Source organism: Grus americana, chromosome 2, assembly GCF_028858705.1.
Source record: "Grus americana isolate bGruAme1 chromosome 2, bGruAme1.mat, whole genome shotgun sequence".
Lineage (NCBI taxonomy): Eukaryota > Metazoa > Chordata > Aves > Gruiformes > Gruidae > Grus > Grus americana.
In genome coordinates, this window is record NC_072853.1 from 146962809 (window position 1) to 146982066 (window position 19258).

General features: G+C 38.3%; 1 protein-coding gene across 5 annotated transcripts in view; it reads left to right on the forward strand.

Annotated features, from left to right (window-relative positions):
- Positions 1-13902, forward strand: part of LOC129202282 (macrophage mannose receptor 1-like) — a 33389-nt gene extending 19487 nt beyond the window's left edge. For 3 of the 5 annotated variants that reach the window (XM_054814762.1, XM_054814763.1, XM_054814764.1), the window contains 12 exons: positions 417-517; positions 1165-1307; positions 2472-2577; positions 3392-3588; positions 5161-5263; positions 5915-6147; positions 7352-7517; positions 9065-9217; positions 10730-10846; positions 11105-11272; positions 12464-12499; positions 12858-13902. In XM_054814762.1, the coding sequence (XP_054670737.1) occupies positions 417-517; positions 1165-1307; positions 2472-2577; positions 3392-3588; positions 5161-5263; positions 5915-6147; positions 7352-7517; positions 9065-9217; positions 10730-10846; positions 11105-11272; positions 12464-12499; positions 12858-13057 (1723 nt within the window). In that variant the 3' untranslated portion in view covers positions 13058-13902. Of the gene's footprint in view, positions 1-416; positions 518-1164; positions 1308-2471; positions 2578-3391; positions 3589-5160; positions 5264-5914; positions 6148-7351; positions 7518-9064; positions 9218-10729; positions 10847-11104; positions 11273-12463; positions 12500-12857 lie in introns of those variants that run through there. The other 2 variants (XR_008575666.1, XM_054814765.1) reach the window with 2 other exon arrangements.
- The last annotated feature ends 5356 nt before the right edge of the window (positions 13903-19258 follow it).

Genomic DNA, 19258 nt, shown 5'->3' on the forward strand with positions numbered 1-19258 from the left:
GTAATCAAGCTACATCAAGATTCATAAAAAGCTGTTGTCGAAGTTTTGTACTGCCAGAGCTCTTTCTGGAGGGACCACTGCAAGGGACTTAAATGCAGAATCAGAGAGTTATATTGCATGTTGAAATGTGTGCTCTCCCTTGGTTTAACTACATTGTAAAAACACTGTTTTAAATGGCATTTTTATTGGCAATATACATGCTATGAATACATAGATCATGTCTGTTAAAAATAAAGGTATTTTTGTCCTTTTGACATGCAGGGATTTCATTATCTAAGGTCTTTTAATCCTAAAGAAACTCAATTTACAGTCAGCTGTAATTTTTTTTTAATATTTTTAGCATGTTAAGGTAGATTTTTCTGAACTGTTGTCTGAGCAGCCACTACTGTTTTGTTGTTGGTTTGGGTTTTTTTCAGTTGGATGGATGGAAGCCCAGTGCACTATGCAGCCTGGGCACAGGGTGAGCCCAACTTTGCACACGCTCAAGAAAATTGTGTGGTCTTAAATAAAAAGGATGGTGAGTTACACAACTTTTTTAAAAAAAGTATTTTTATGGATATTGCTCTTCCCCTGTTAAAAATATCTTGCCAACTTTAATCCATTCTTTCCCAACAAATTGGGAAAATATAAGTAATAAGGTATAGTCATTATATCTGAGGTTTCTTCAGGGGCAATATTAGCCATAAAAGTGGCTAATTGATTTTAATGGGGAATGAAGGGACAATTTGAGAACCGATTTTTCAGCTGCACGAACAATATGTTCTATTCAAACCAACAGCAAATTGGTCTTTCAAAAAATAACTAGTAAATAGTTAGCAAAGGATTAGAACATATATGCAGTTTCACATGTTATAGTGTTTTCACTGATAAAGTGTTACTTTACACTTGTATGTGTCAGTGCAATGCAGCTGTTGGTGCGGGTTCTACTCAGAGGTCACGGAGTTGCTGTATGAGCCAGCTCGTATGGCCACTACTCCCGCGGTCACAGCAGGACCAAAGTCTTCCTGTAAGCAGTGATGATGGGAGGTAGAGTTGAGCTGAAGCACGTTATCTCACATTCCCAGGCAGATTGCTTTTGAACCTACAAGCACAGAAGCCAGTTCACTTTCCCACAAATTTCAATCTTATCCAGTGTCTTATTACCTATATTTAAATTGATTTCAGGCTTGTGGAATGATGTCAGCTGTGGTTTTTCAAACGGCTATATCTGTCAGAGACACAGAAGTTTTATAAACGCAACACTTCCTTCAGCGGCACCTTCACCTCCTGGAGGATGTCCTGAAGATTGGCTTTTATTTAAAAATCAGGTATGATGACATCCATCCAAGCTCAATGGTATTAGTCCCTGGAAAAGATACACAAGAGGAATTTTGTCTCTCAGATATCTTTTGACAGTGGTTATCCAAAGTTGCATTAAAACCTGAACCAGTTGCCTACTACTTGCAAAATGGTGGTTTTACAGATTTTTAATTGTTTTCTGGAGACATGGTCATGTGAGATACATTGGAAAAACTGCTACATTGTATATACTTTCAAAAAAATTGACCTGAATTCAACTGAAAGCACCAACTGTAGCGTAAGATCAGTCATTTGAGCTGGAATGAAAAAGAAATAAGGCCAAGTTTTTCCAAAGAAGCTTCAATGTAATGCTTGCCTCTTCCCAAAAGGGACAAACTTGATGTGCTTATTAAGTGAGGGTTCTATTTTCTAATATATACAATATTGTTATGAAAGCATCCTGGCTACTCACACCAGTGGCGTTTATGCCAGTACACTTTTTTTTGCATTTTTGTCACAGTCATCAGAGTTGTTATTTTCCACAAACAAGGCAAGATAATTCTCTGATGGTGCTACTGACGTGCCACAGAGCAGAGGGAGAGCTGTAAACATGGAGCGGGCACGCTAGGCACACTCATAATTACCAAAACCATTTCAGGGTGAATGCGTATTGGGAATGTGATGACTACACGCTCTTTAAGAAATCATGAGTCACACACTTCCATTAATAAAAGAGACGTACACTGAAAAAGGCCGAATACACACATGAGAGCACACTGATCATAGGCTCTAGGTCAAAAACATTTTTCGGAAAGTTCAAATGATTCCACATGAAGCCCTGGGCTGGGCTTTTCTTGCAGAGTCAGCCCTTCTTTGTCTTTTACTAATGATGGAGTGTGGCTTCTCAAAATCTCTGTGTTAGTTAACACATTAGATTCTCCTCAGACTCCTACTGTGGTTTATGAATGGTTGTTTGAGTTTTCTGGTGACTTTCTCAGTCCCTCACAGAAAGACACAGAATAAATTTAAAATTTGTGAATGGTTTTGACTTAGTTCCAGAGCTGAGTCCCTGTTAACTTTGGAAAATTATTTTGTGGGTCTGAGTCAGGCTAATTTCTACTTAAACTAGTGTAATTCAAATGTAAATTCCTTTTGCTGTCACTCACTACCGGTCTACACTCATTTTTCCCTAGTGTTACAAATTTTTTGGCTCTTCCTATGAATACTGGTATAGTGCAAGAGGAACTTGTATGAACCTTGGAGGAAACCTGGCTAGCATACCTAATGAACAAGTACAAGGTACAGTGCAACAGCCCATTAGGTAATAGATAGCATTTACTCTGAATACAGTGGTCATTTCCTGCAAAGAAGAACATGGCAAAAAGAGACAGTATCTAAATATATGTGTTTTATAATATATATACTCAATATGTGTTATACGGCCATGGCATGAAACATTTTTGGAAGAACTGGAACCATCTGTCTAGGGCATGCTAGTGATGCTAAGGGTTGCTTCCTCCTGTTCCATGAAAACTGCTTTACATTATTTGTAGGGTATGAATTAGCATAAAATAACAAATCCAGACCTGGCATTTGTAGTTTTAGACACAGAGAAAGAAAAGGAATCCATGGTCTGTTTCTGCCAGAAACAGAAAGGAATATATTACTATACCTCACTGAAATGAGAGGTTATATTACTGTACCTCTGCCTAAATTCTACAACTTAATTCAGCAGTAGAATGTCAGAGGAAGGCACATTTTCACTTTGCCTATGTTCGTGGGCCTCCATTCGCAGCTGTAGACACCTACACGTTTCCATCAGTCAATCAGCTTATCCTGTGTGTTGAAATAAGTGAACTCATTAGACAACACGGTGGTCAGGCAGGGTTTTTGTATCTTTCCTCTTTCCAATCTTGCTTCATAGTTTGCGACTGTTCACAGGCAAAGGCTTGCCATAACCTTGAAATAATAAACTTGGGTAAATTTCTGATCAAATGCTAATTAAAATCTATTTACAAGACTTTAACAAACAAAATAGTTAAGGATTTGTTTATAAGCTGATGTCTTGATGGATGACATGACATTTCACCTTTTCTGTCGGCTTTTTCCCCAGCTTTTCTTACTTACCATTTGAAGGATGTTACAAATGATCCCTGGATTGGCTTGAATGATATAAACAGTGAACTCAACTTTGTTTGGACTGATGGGAGTGCTGTCTCTTATACAAACTGGGCTCCAGATTCCCCAAAACTTGTAGAACCCGTTTTGTATCCCAGTCTACATCCAGAAGATGGCCACAATCTGCAACAGGTAAATACCACTTAGCATTTACCATCAAGTTAAATCTGAGGAGCAATATCACTTCAAGTAAACAGCTCGCTTTGCTACAGACATTGCCTCAGCCTTCTCCTCAAGCTGTTCATCAAACTTTACACTGGCATTAGTGATAACAAGTTTCAGTGTTTGAATATTCTAGCTATCTCAGAGCACAAAATGGGATTGCTGCAATTTTGCCAAAGACTTGCCAAGGAAATTGGTAAAATTGCAGCAATGGACAGATTGAATAAAGATTGGATAGATTGAATAAAGTTTTCTTTTTCATGGTAATTTGCTGTTCATTTTGCAGAGAATATAAATGCAACATTAGTATTTTAGAACACTGGAAATATTTTCACGTTTGACAAGTTAACTCAAATTTGAAAAGAAAAGAGGAGAGGATTTAAAATTGTAATGGAATTGCTAAGGCCCAATAGATGTTATCAACTTTCTAAACCAATCAAACCCTCTCCATTGCTAACACTGAAATTAAACCTCAGAATGCTGTAAATAAAATAGCATTCTACATATCCAGACCCATATAGACTGATTTGCACACCCACATTGCCTTTCTTCCATTTATTTCCATATCTTGCTTTCAGAACTTGCCCTTTACACTATGCCATTCCACTCGCTGTCCATCCTCCCTTTACTTTGGTATCTACACCTCTAGAGAACCCAGAAATCTTACCTCTAGACAACCAGCTTAATTTGCATTTGAGGCAATTCATTCTGCTCTTGCCCATCTCGTCAGTGGCCAAGGCATGCAGGAAGACATCCAGGATACAGCACAATACACAGCTCTAACATCAGGAGGGGGAAAAAATTATGTGCAAAGGTACATTCTACTTTCCTCCATCATCTTCAAGATACTAACAGCTATCTCCTTCACAGGATCCTTTTCAAATGAGTGAAATAACATCAGAAAGTTACTTGAGCTTAAGAAACTAGAGTCAAGAGCTACTAAAACAGGCGTTCCTAGAGTTTCTGCACGGCAGCTTAGTAGGCTGCTGCAGGTTGTAATAAACTTGAAGTTCCAGCTTCTTAAGCACTCAGCACCTGATCTGGTGTAGCTGAAAGAGAAATTCCAAGAACTAGAGTTGATGATAACTCTGTCAAGGACCATACTTTAGATGATTCTGTCAAGAATAACCACTATTTAAAGTTGGCTTTGCAAGCCAAATACAAAGCATGACCTCCATTTATTTTTATTTCATTCTTATTCAGAAAACTTACTGATAGTTGCTCAATATTCGAGACAGAAAATGTGACAGAAAAGTTCTTGAAAGTAATAGTGCCTTTCAAGTACGTCTCCTTGAAAATAACCAAATGAACAAGCAGGCTGTGCAGAAGATTACAAAGATTTACAAGACAGTACCAAGGTGGAGCTGGCCACCACAAAGAAGGCCAGGAAGGATAAAAGGAAGGTGTTTCTAGAGTTGTAATATATACTCTATAATATCAGAATTCAAAGAAAAAAGGCGTGACACTACCCAGGGAGTTACAGTACTTTGTTTTATAACTTCTAATATCAATGTACTCATATTCTTTCCCTTACTCCAACAGTTTGATTGTGTTTCTCTGAAGAGAGGTCATGCTGATGACACAGGAAAATGGAACAATGAGGAGTGTTATAAGTCCACAGGGTATATATGCCAGAAGAATAGTGGTGAGTTCTGTATCACTAACCTTTAAATTTATAACACAAGGATTAAAATCACTTTTCTTGTTTAACATGCTTTAAATCAGATTTTTATTTATTTATTTATTTATTTTAGGTAAAGGATCAGTAAAACCTAAGGTCCCATCTTTCATCCCAGTGTTACTTAGCAATGTTTTAGAAAGGGGAATGACAAAATATAGGAAAGCAAAATGATTTTATTTTTAAAAATGTAATTAAAAAGCTAAAACCTACAAACATTTTAATTACATAAACTCATAATGATCTAGAGATGATCATAACCAGTAAGTTTTATATGATAGTCACAAAGCTGCTAAGCTGCAAAGAGTATTTAGAAAACACGAGGGTAGGTGTGTTATTTTTGACTGATGGGGTGAATTTACCTCTGCAATATAGGACACTGTGAATTTACCGATTCAAAATTCTCAGAGGCTGAAGATGTATTTGTTTCATCCAGAAAGTTCACTGTTATTTTGAAGTTATATGTTAAAAACAACTAATGAGAAGGTGTTCTATTCCATTAAAAATTTTCTACTAGGTTTGGAAATAATGAAGATGTTATTCAGTTGGTCAAGTCAAATATGTGGCCTCCAGATTTAACTGTTCTTGGGGTGGGTTTTTTTTCCCTTATTCCTACAGATCCTGAACTCTTTAAGTCATCGGCAACAGTGCTGGACTTTGCTTTTGACCATTCTGGTGGCATTAGCTACTCTGTCACCCGTTCCAAAATGAATTGGGAGGAAGCACAGAAAAACTGCAATAACAATGCCTCAGAACTTGCCAGCATTTTAGACCCATACAACCAGGCACTGGTGTTCTTACTCACACAGGAATATGGAGAGCCCCTGTGGATTGGTCTTAACAGCAACGAGGTGAGAACACATACATGACATACAGGTAGTCAAGCTGACACTGGACCTGATCTTACTTTATGCTCTCATCTTGTAACCTGTAGGGATTTCTGCCAGTGTAGTGCTGAAACCAGCATGTTACATCACTGCAGCACCCATTTATGCTGAAGTTCTTTGAAGAAGATTCATACAGTGGAGATTTTAATGAACTAAGAACTCGTACATGCTTGAGCACAAGGAAATGCTCCTGCAAACCAGTATATAACAATGCTGTGTGTTGTCTGGAGTCATTTAGAGGGTCTCGAATATAAATTGTAAAATCTCCCACATTTTGAGGTTACTTTAATCAAAAAGATATTCCAGGAACAACACGCATCCTGCCCTCCTGCCATGTGTTTATGTATCTCACAGTGATCAGTGACATGATATCCCAGGTTGCACCTCTGAGACCTGCAAAGGAATGGTTTTTACGTGTGTGCTTATGCTCACACGTTCTACTAGAGTAGTCTTATTTACGGTAGCAGTAGCAAAATACAGTTGTGGACAGAAACGGGTACAAATTAGTTAAAGGAACCTGGAGGCTATATGATATGGTGAATATTGACCATTGAATATATTTTTTCATTTGAAAATGCAGTTGGTGTAATTGCTCCCATTAAGAAGTTAGAAAATTATGGAAAAAAAATCCTTTCTGTTTGTGAGATGTCTACATCAGTTGTATGACAGGGGAGGGTGAACATTTGGATGGTAGGTGTGTTTTGACATGCTACCCTCTTCCCCACGAATCACAGTCACGACAACTGCAACAAAAGCGATGGCAATCAGCGCTGCTTGTTAAGAACACTCCCACCCACACTCCCATTTTCCATGCAGACCTTTGGGTGGTCGTACCAACATGATGTCTTATCTTGACTCCCAGTTTTATGCCTTCTCTCATGCCCCCTTTCTTTTTTTCCTCTTCAAGCATTTCCCAATGCTTGAAAAAATGCTCTGAATAAATGTTAGATACTTTTTGGAGGGCAGAAAAAAAAAATAATTCTGCATTCACATTTGCGGATAACAGACACTGTACGTTTTGTTGCAGCTAGCATTTACAAGCACAAAAAGGGGGCATTAGTAAGCATATAATTCCATACTGGTTACATGAGAGTCCTCTTGAGGATCCTGTGTATTAGCTATGTCACTCTCTGCAACCCTGAAATTATCGTATAGATTTTGCTTCCAGACCAATGGCAAGTATCAGTGGATTGACAGATGGAGATTAGTTTACAGCAAGTGGTCCAGCGGGGAACCAAAGCAGACATTAGCATGTGTCTACCTAGACACTGATGGCACCTGGAAGACAGCTTCTTGCAAGGAAAAACTCTTTTCTGTCTGTAAAAAAATGGATGGTAAGCAATTGAGTATAAGTGTTTTAGCTGGAGGACATGTAGATTTACCAACTGTGCTAAATATAATAAGCCACTGGAAAAATACTTGTTTTATAGAGTAGTATACAGGAAGACATGAGTAGCTAACTAACTAGCTCTAAATATTGACATCAATTCTTCCCAGAAGTAAATCAATTCATAATAATAATTACCAAAAGACTAGGTAAGGATTGAATAGTCATTAATTTCTTAACTGTTCATTCTAATGGGAAAAGTCATTCACTTGCTATGAGATCTGTTTTGATTAGGCATCAGATGAAATTCTGATTCCAGTTTATGGCATCAAAGTTTGAAGAGGCTCTCTGTCAACTAAGGGTTTCAGATGACCAGGAAACAAGAATTAAAAGGAAAAATTATAATTGAAGTTGGACAAAAGATTAAGAAACAAAAGCCTAAGAGAAACCAGATTATCAATTTTAAATATTAAAAATGAGCCCTGAGGAATGGAATTAAATACTTCCTTATGTCTGATATGAGTTGGAAAGGAGTAACAGATTTAAATATGGCAAGGAAAGCTTTCAATTTCATCAGTACAGAAGTCTTTAATAAATACTTTGGACAGGTCAGGGAATCTCCGTCACCACAGGTTGCTAAGAACAGACGGGACAAACATCTGTTAGAAATGATATAATTATGTATCAACTTCTTGTCCCCTGTGAGCACAAGGATGAAGTAAATAAACCCCTGAGGAGCCTTCCAAGCACAAACTTCTACAAATTCTATGGAAATAAGTATAAATATGAATTCACAAATTAGCTATATTCATGTTTTTGTTAACATTATGGTTGATCTGGAATCAGTAGAAAATTTAAAATTGCATGCCAAATTTCATTCTAAGATATTGTAATTTGACAAAAATAATCAGATTTGATATGTAATGTCACTTTCCACTTAATATTCCAGAAATTTAATTTGAGAGCTGAATGTTCCTTAATAGAGAAAGAAATAGACTGTAGAAGACTCAGAGGAAGAAAATGTAATTTGGCAGAACATTTAATTTTCATTCCATCTGCATTTATCTTCTCATCCAAAATCTATTATATCGATCACTATGGAATTTATTCAGGATGCAGTTTAATAAAAAAATCTTGCAAGCCATGTTTAGTTATACCAACACATTCACTCACAATCACAGTTTCTGCTATCAGGTTTTAATCTTGTCAAAAAAATGAGACTGAAGTGTCAGAAGACATTCTAAAAATAGCAGATATTTATGTCAGAAAACCAGCTGGCAATTTATTGACAAGAGTAACTATAAAAACCATCATTAGACAGAATCTATACTTCTTATAGACTTGTGTATCTTCCTAATCACCTTGATAAATAAATATGAAGCAAAATATGCTCTCAAACACAAAATCAAAGCCATATTCAAGTTCTTTTTAGCACATGCTTCATTTCTTCTATGCTGACAAACCTAATATACTGTTTAGTTTTGTCTTACTAATATAATGGGAAAAACAAATTTTATAAAATAACTAGATTCCAACTACCTGATCTCTTACCAGTAGTGGCCCCTACTGAGCCCCCACAGCTTCCTGGAAAATGTCCTGAATCAAGAGGACACAAATCTTGGATACCTTTCCATGGTCACTGCTATTACTTTGAGGCCTCCAGGAAAAGAAGCTGGTCTCAAGCTCATCAGGAATGTGCCCGACTAGGTGAGTGTTTTGTTTTAGAAAGACTGAAGATGTAGTGAAACACAGAAAACAATGAGTAATATTGCTAAGCAAATCTTAAATTACTTTAAAACTTCAAACAATGCTTTTTAGCTTGTTTTACTGAACATGCTTTTCCACAATAAACCCAAACTTTGTCAGAGACAGAGGCATCTGATATCCTAAATACTTGGTGAAATATGAATATCTCAAAAATATGAAATTCCTACTACTTTTATGGAAATCAGCAATTGAGTAGGGAGAGAAACACTTTTAGAGACCCACTAAGGCACAGAGAGCAGGGTCAGCTTTCCCTTCCCCAAACCAGAGGGAAGCCACATACAGTGTGAACTAGGAGACACAAACTCACAGGAAAGTTGTCTTTGTTAGTTCCAAGGCAGAGTTTATTAACTGGATCTCACTGGCTGGACCAGAAAGGAGATGGAGGAGTTCTTTAGCTCTCATTAACCAGTGAAACACACCCAGCCATGCAGGTCCTGCTCTGGAACAGCCCCCACTGCTGTCTACGAACTGGAGAGAAGAGCAGTACATGCATCAGGGGAGAGGAAAAGACACTTCACATTTCTCATTTCTCATGACTGTTCACTGAGAATTGCTGTGATGCAGCATGCATTTCAGTGTCGGTAAGAATAGGAAACATCCTGTACATTAGCACTGTATATCCGAGACATAGTCTTTTAATCGTGAGACAGAATACAAGGATTTCTAGCAGCACTTCCTTGTGTGTATGAAAACACTGACCTATGACTGAGTAAACAGATAAAGTAGTTTTGCAAAGGCATTTTACTTTACAGCTGGGTGACAACAGAATTCCTGAAATAGTTCTGTAGAAAGATAAGTCACATAATTACTAGAAAAAGTAAACATTACGCTAATAAATAGAATGAGAGGTCGCATTTGGACACTGGTCATGTTCTAAATTTACATGTTATTCACTGGCCAGGCCAGGAAGGTGGTCATTTCCTGATGACCCCAACACGGCTTTGTGTATTTGTAATGCCAGGGCATATGGCAATTATAGATCAACTTCTGGACATCTTCTGGACTGCAGCCTCCAGCTGCCTACACATCCTATCTACCCTTGCAGTACATAGCATCAGGCACTGTCAAAAATGCTGCCCAGCCACTGGTGAGCGAAGGAGCTGTAGTGGCAAGATGCGTGGTGCTCACTACACCGTATGTACCACTTTCAGCCTACTTGCATCACACTTTGGGGTGTGGTTGGATCTGTCCAAACATAATGCGGGAGAGCAATTTTTTTTCTCTAAAAAGCTTCAATCAAAGGCTGAAGAAAAATCTATGTCTTCGTGCTGCTTTGCATCCAGCTCACAGGCATGCTCAAAATATAATACAGGAATACAATAACCGTAACGAGGCTAGTGAAGATTACGTACAAGAATCAGTGTCTTTTCTTTTTCTATATATTTTATGTGTTTATTGACTTAAGCTGTAAGAAAATAGAGACATTGTGCTGTGTTCATTAATACTTTTCAGCTGCTAATTTGGTATCAGTACGAGACTACACTGAAGCAAACTTTCTGTCAGACACCATTAAGATTCTCCACGGAAAATCACCAAACTTCTGGATAGGGCTAAAGAAAGATGACGGAGGTAATATCTTCGATATTTAATCATACATTATAATGTCATACAAAATTATATATTAAAAAGAAAGCAACTTTATATACTTGAAAGTATACATATATATCAAATACACAAGGTTTCTTTCAAAGCATGCTTATATATGCTTAGAAATGTAACTACAACATTTAACTACCTATTCGTGTTAGAAATTTTTGTTTTCCTCATCAAAACCTGGTCTGTCTAAAACATTGTATTTTATACATACATGCTAATTTTAAACTTTAGGACATTGGGTATGGACAGACAAATCTGCAATGGATTTTGTCAACTGGCAAATGGGTGAACCTTCAAACAAAAGGCATAAAGAGTGTGAAGAAGTATGTGCATTGTCTGGCTACTGGAACACCAACGTCTGTTCTTTCAAAAAAGGATTTATCTGTAAAAAACCAAAAAGTAAGTAATATTTCTAATACATTAAGGTTAATAATGCCTGATAATGTATTTACATTGTATAGCGTAAAAAATGAAAATCATTATAGATTTGTGTGCAAAACCAATAGACCCTAGCAGCAGAATTCATCTTCCTAAATACTGAGGAGCCACACGTGGCTTCTGACTGCCTCCTCAGAGGGCTGCATCTCCTGTAAGTCCTGTAAAACTACCTGCATGGAGCCACATGCAGCCATCATGAATACTTCAGACCTTTACATTTAGGCAAAAGCATGGTCAAAGATCACTCATTTTTAATAAGAAGCATCTTTCAGTAGAATTTTCCCTCAATATCATACAATCTAAGTTCAAAAGCAACATTTTGTTTAATTTCAGCTGAATATATTCTAAAAAACAAAATAATCTTTTTCTGATGAGTGCAATGAAAACTCTGTCTTGTAGAAATGCTGAAATTGGTGATTCCTTTCATTACTGTCCTCTGAGCTGATGGATTAGAGGGATATATTCTTGTGGCACTCTTTATCTACAGTGTGATAGAATCATGTTTAATAAAATGCTGGTACTCCCCTGATAGCAAAATTATGATCTGAAAGAAAATGCGTGAGTTCCATTATCAACTGAGATTAAACGAAAGTGGTCCAGAACATGAACATTCTGTTTGGTTAAACTTCATATTTCTGTTCACCTTTCCCTTACCTGACAAGTTTAGGAAGTGCAATTACCATAGGAACCACATCCACAAGCAATAGTTGTCTCTGACAGAAGTGGCCAAACTCACAGAAGATCCTATTCGGCTCAAGTAAAATGCTCATGATACATCCCTAACACTCGAGACCTCCATTCAGGAAATTTTTCCTGTTTCAGAAAACACCTTACAATGATTAAGGAACCTGTGGGCAGTTTCTCAGAAATGAACATATTTGAAAATGTTTTTTGAAATAACAGAAATCTGACTCTAATTTCATGTCTTGTTGGGTATATCTCCACTGAGGTCAGATGCTCTTGGAATGAAAGAGACAGCCATCCTACTAGAGGTTTACACATGCTTAGCTCCATCTTTCTGGGAGAGCAACTGTCACCAGCAAGTGAATTCAGGGGGAATCGTGAGGAGCATCTGGAGTTGGGAAGTTTTAAATGACTGCCTCATTGTTTTTTAAAGCACTCAGAATAAACATTTTCTTTTCCTTCCAAAAGCTCCTGAAAACACAGAGATGTCAACAGAAAATACAGGTAAGCATAATTCCTTTTAAGTAGAATTACAAGGAGATGCTCAAATAAAACAAGAATATAATTACATAGCTTCTAGATATTAATTCTGAGCGTATTTAAAAAGAAAAACTCCATAAACTTCATCTGTATCTAGATATAGGAAATAGAGGTTATTCTGAAGTAAACTGGGTTTTGATCAGAAATAATTACATTTTGTTTGGTTTTGTTAGTAAAAAAAACCCACCAAACCCACCTCTTGAACTGAAAAGCTACAAGCATATTGCATTCGTCTGATTTCTGGTTAAAAAAATCCCATTTATTACTAGATTCTCAAATCTCTTAAGATCAAAGGTGTTGATTCCATTTCATCCACTTACAGAAGGGAAGATGGAGAAAGTGCTTTCCGCTGGCATCATTTGGCTGTTCGTTCTTCTGGCCCTGTCTATAGTTGGAGCTGGAAGTCTAGTTTATTTCTACTTGAGGAAGAAAAGACAAAACCTGCTACATATTTCAACTAGCACGAGTGGACCAGAAGCAACTGTGGATATCCAAGAAAAAGAGGCACATACCGACATGTAGTCTGGCAAAATACCCATAAATTCCAACTAACAAAAAACCAGTCTATGAATTGGTGAAATCTTACAGCAGCTTTGCATTTTCCTACCCAGATAACAGTCTCCTCTCTTCACAAATATAAAGTTCATGGATTTATATAAATACACATACATATATACTCCCTCCAACATTTCTTCCAAAGTGTTACAGTTTCTTTCTTTTGTTTAGTTTGGGGACTACCTATGTATTTTTCACATAAATAAGCATGGCTGAAAAGTTGGCTCCAGAGGTGTTAGGGGGAAACTCTGACAGATATTTACTGTGTGAAATTCTTCTATTTAACTCAGTTTAGAGAGTCTCGTTTTTCATATCTTCACATTATTTTTCCTGCTGTATTGCCTCAGTGTTACCTAGACTAGGATGGGAAACACTGCTCATTTCAAATTTTCAGCTTCACAGTGTATGATACTATCTTTTCAGTCATATAAAACCTATTATAATACCTGCATATGAGAATTAAATATTATTTCCTTACCATAAACTAGATGCAAAGATGGAAAAAAATTGAAAAGACTCCTTTATTCCTACTTCTAGTCTGAACTTTGGGAATAATTATGCCATTTCCTATAGCCTTGCATTTTTGTATTATCCTGTAAATATCAACATATTTCTGCCAAGTTCAAATTAATAACAAAAATACAACAGTAGATGATCTTTTCATTGGGCTTTATTTCAGTAATGATGCTTTCAGTATGCAGAGATGCCCCTTTTTAAATCCAAGCATGTATAATAAATGGCTATCTTATACTGCATTATATAACTCTCCAGTTTAGAGAAATAAAATCACTGATGTACTTTTTGAAAATAAATTCTCCCATTGTTTGTTGCAATTGCATTTGATAATGTACTGCCTAGATCCCCTTTCAGCTTTTCTTCAATTGTATACAGTAGCAGTGTTTGCCTCAAGGGGCGGTTTATCATTCTGTGTATTTTAAGACCTGCATCATCCCTCCTGAGTTATGAAAACACCTTTCTCCAAGCCACGGGAGGGCACCTGGCACTAACGGGCCTCAGTGAAGAAGCATACAGAGGAGCAGGGCTAGAGCAGAGGAGCTTCTACTAAATCTCTGTAACAGGGAAGGGAAGGGAATCTGGAGTAAGGTGGACATGCAGAATAGGTTTCTGCACAAAGACATCTGTGCCTACAACTGAGAAGCTTGAGAACACACTTGTATTACCTCTATTATTTACCTTTTCTTGAGATAACCAGTAAAAAACAAAGGCTCCTAAGTAAAAATGTTATTGATAGCTACTTAGAAGGGAAGTACCTTCCTCCTTTAGGAATACTTACTTCAGTTATAAAGGGCAGCCTTAAAACATGGGGCACCCCTGCTAACATGTTGCGTTCTGAGCTTTCAATTATTTCCCCTGCACTTCTTTGCTGGATGGGCACATGTTATTCTACAACTTTGGTAAAGTTTGTAAAGAAGTTTCACCAATGACAGATATAGGAGGATGTCTAAACATTGCATGACTTTTCCCTTTCTGGTATGTCTGTATGACATTACTTAACCAAGAAACCTGGTAAAAAACCAAGCCAAACCAAAACAAAACCAATGAAAAATACCCTACAGGTTATTGAAAATAGACTTTAAATTTAAGTACACCAAAGTAAATTTTACAATTAATGTCCTTTGAACACTTTGTAAAGCCCAGAGATAAAAGCCCTTAGATAAAAAGAAACTCCTTAAATTACTATAATAAATCCCATAATACCAACTCCTGTGATAAAGAAAGTCACCACTATTTTCAGGAGGAAATAGGAAATAGCTGCGAGAACTTTGCACAACACTGTGCAAATGAGAAAAACACCACCTGCTTCCCATGGAGGTGAATAGAAATATAATTGTTTCCTGGTATGTGCTACAGGAATCTGGGAATACATAGCTACGTTTGCCTTTTGGATGAGTAAATAATGAAAGTGCTTTTCCTGTTCTATACTTACAAGCAGCATAGGCTGCTGGAACCTACCGTATATATGCCCAGATTCGTGAATCTGAAAAATTAAAATTACCTTTCCCAAAAGAAAAAAGGAAACATGCAATAGAAGAGACTAGTTTTTTAAAAGTTATTTGTAAGTTAAGTGTAACAATTGGGAGCTCATAACAGAGGTACTCCGGTGACCAAATTCAGCACAGCCTCAGAACACCAGAGGAGGAGCCTGGCTGGTATCACCACCATGTGGAAAGCATGAGAGCTCAATAGTTGGGCTGCTCCGCATGCCAGCTGTGTTATCATATGAAAATCTTTTGACATACATGAATTTTTATGTACAGTTATTTTGCAGTTAGACTGAACATCATGCCTGAACAAGCATAAGGTATGCTGCTGATCCTCCTGTGAGACAGTGAGGCACCGCAAAGTGCCTCTTACGAGAACAGGAAAGACAGAGAGCACTGCGGTGAGACCAGCAGTGTGAAAGGGTGAGGTCAGAGTGAGCCAGAGCAGCAGTGCTCGGATCTGGGGAAAGGGCTGGGACGAGGGCCACAGCGCTGACCCACCTGCTCACGGCAGCAGGCACTGTCATCGTCACCTGCAGTGCAGGACAGCATTGCTGTAGCAAGGACCGGTCATTCAATCCAGTGAATCTTAAACAACTGAACAGCCACTGGGGCAGAGACCAATGCATCCAAACACTCTCGACTCCTCTGTATTTATCTTTCGCACTGGATATAGATACGACCGAGAGATGGGTCACACATCATATGCATTGCTCAGACACAGAAGAGGGCTGGGTTGCACTTGGTTAAACTGCACAGGGCAGAGGAGACCCCTTTCAATGCTTAATCCCAGTGTTTCTGTCCAAGTCAGTTGTCTGCATCTTTCTCTTCTCTCCTCAAAAAGTCCTCTATACGTAAAACCACTATCATTTCAGTGCTTGGGATAAGAAAAATGCTGCTTATTAAGAATGCCTTGGTTTAAATTATCTTCAGAGTGGAGAACAGAAAACATCCCTGAACTGTTGTCAAATAAAAGCATTGATACAGGTGTGTATGTGTGTATTTATGTAGGATTTTCCTCTCGTTTTCATAAATAATGCTTGATTTTCCTCAACAGTTTCTGAAGGACATACCACCTCCTCTGTAGCTAGACTGTGATCATTTTGTGACAGGAAAATGTAATTCAGTAATGGAAATACAGAATCCTGTCTTCTTGCAGCCAAAGAAAAAGTTTTATTTTTCAGCTGTGGCCACAGAACAGTTGGTATGATACGGTGTTCGAAATACTAGAGTAAAAACACAGGGATGTATGGAATTAGAACTAATTTGTTGTCTCAAAATTATGAAGTCAGCCCTTTGAGAACTAATCTTTCCAGTTTTCTGTGCTAGTTTCATTTTGCATCTAGTAGAACATTTTATATCTGATACTACTGCTGCATAATGGACTAAACTGTTAACAGAATGGAAGATTTTAGTATAGAAAACAGGACGGGCATTGCTGGCCATGGTTGGTTTTATCTGTACACCTTCCCGGTTGCATTTAGCTTAGGCCAATGCAGACAGTCATGGTCACGTTAGAACATCTTGCAAGAGAAGGAACTGCAGTAATGTCGCAGTGAATCATGAGCCCGTGGAGATAGTAAATGCTGTACTCAGGATGATACAACTGAGACCTCTCTCTCCACCCTTCTGGTATCTGTCAAACAATGGATCCTAAAAGAAGTCAGGAAACAATCCATCTTCTTGCTACTGTCCATCAATTATGTATGCACTAATTTTCATTAACTAATTTACATTCTGCTACCTGCTTGTTTGTTTGTTTATTAAAGCCTTTAGAAGGTAGCAGTGGGCCTACTTTTCTCTTTGCTGACCTTTATAAACTGCTATATATAGCAGACTGGACCAGATCTGGGCCATGTGATTTACATATATCCTTTAAGACATATATTAAATTTGTAATATGCAAATTCATTCATTACAATTATAAAAATAATCTTCTTATAGTCCTGTATACTCTCTGTATTTAAAGTACACCCAATTCTGTTTCCCTGAGCAGCAGCTGATGTGTAGAGCACATCAGTGAACCCTTGAGCAGGTTAAGTTGTGCCGAGCACAAGAAATGAGGGCTTTGCCGCTTCTATCTCCATCACTGATGCATATAGCTGAGGAAGAAAAAACTGAGCATAAAAGCCCTGTTCGGTCTCATACCAAGTGTTGCTGCTAAAAGTTCCCTCTCCTCTTCTGTGTAGACTGCCATAAAACCACTGCATGCACTTTGGCTACATTCTGCTTATATTTCTCCCATCCATTTCCTATTATCTTCATGATCTTAATGCTAAGCTAGAAGACTGGCATTTTTGGTCATCACACTGATCATCTCTGTTTACTAAGTATTTTTCAAATTTTACTTCAACTAAATCTGGACAGAATTTATTTTTAATTTCTGTAAGCTGCATTTCTGTTTACAGTATCATAGCTTTAGTCACAGATAAATCTTCAATATCACTTAATCATCATTATACAGTAAGATCTTGTATATCTCAGCCACTTCACCCAACACTGTCTTGATATAATATATGAAACATTCCTGAATTATGTGGCATTATTTTCCTAATTCTTTCAAATGCTGCCATGTTCCACTGGTAAAAAGTAATTAGAAATGGCTCATTACTTGAACTGGATTAATAAATAATTTTCAAATGAATTTATTTTGCATTTTGTTACATTCTCCTCCTTTTTCCTCCGCTATAGGACTTTATTCCCCTGAATTTTTGGGTTTCATTTTGCCTTTTATGCATGCCTTCTTATATAGAAGATTGTTGCAGGAGTTTGGTTGGAGACTTTTGAAGCAGTGCGCTTCACAAACGTGCCTCCTAACATAACAAGGTGCCCTCCAACTGCTCATTGAGTAATCATAGAATCATACAATCACTGAGGTTGGAAAAGACCTTTAACATCATCAAGTCCAACTGTTAACCTAACACTAAGGCCACCACTAAACCATGTCCCTCAGCACCACATCTACACATCTTTTAAATACCGTCAGGGATGGGGACTCAACCACTTCCCTGGGCAGCCTGTTCCAGTGATTGATAACCCTTTCGGGGAACAAATTATTCCTAATATCCAATCTAAACCTTCCCTGGTGCAACTTGAGGGCATTTCCTCTCGTCCTATCACTTATAACTTGGGAGAAGAGACCAACACCCACCTCACCACAACCTCCTGTCAGGTAGTTGTAGAGAGCGATAAGGTCTCCCCTCAGCCTCCTTTTCTCCAGGCTAAACAGCCCCAGTTCCCTCGGCCGCTCCTCATAAGACTTGTGCTCCAGACCCTTCACCAGCTTCGTTGTCCTTCTCTGGATATGCTCCAGCACCTCAATGTCTTTCTTGTAGTGAGGGGCCCAAAACTGAACACAGTACTTGAGGTGTGGCCTCATCGGTGCTGAGTACATGGGGACTATCCCTTCCCTACTCCTGCTGGCCACACTATTTCTGATACAAGCCAAGATGCTGTTGGCCTTCTTGGCCACCTGGGCACACGGCTGGCTCATGTTCAGCTGGCTGTCGACCAACACCCCCAGGTTCTTTTCTGCCGGGCAGCTTTCCAGCCACTCCTCCCCAAGCCTGTAGTGTTGCCTGGGGTTATTGTGACCCAACTGCAGCACCTGGCACTGAGCCTTGTTAAAGCGCATAGAGTTGGCCTTGGCCCATCGATCCAGCCTGTCCGGATCCCTCTGTAGACCCTTCCTACCCTCCAGCAGATCAACACTCCCATCCAACTTGGTGTCATCTGTAAACTTACTGAGGGTGCATTCCATCCCCTCATCCAGATCATCGATAAAGATATTAAAGAGAATTGGCCCCAATACTGAGCCCTGGGGAACACCACTTGTGACCAGCCACTAAATGGATTTAACTCCAGTCACCACAACTATTTGGGCCCAGCCATCCAGACGGTTTTTTTATCCAGCAAAGAGTAAGTTTGATTATTGCTGTGAAACTGGCACTGGCTTTTCAGAGTCCAAAACCTCTAATAACCTGGTTTGCCAACTGCAAAACCAGCATCGTTTTCTCCTAGAACTGTTCCCAACAAAAAAGTGTCTTCTTTTCTTCCAGATACTTGTAAAAAGTCTTTTATGGAAGCCGCTCAGTTGTAGTCTGTGCTGGTTTTGGCCAGGATAGAGTTAATTTTCTTCACAGTAGCTAGTATGGAGCTATGTTTT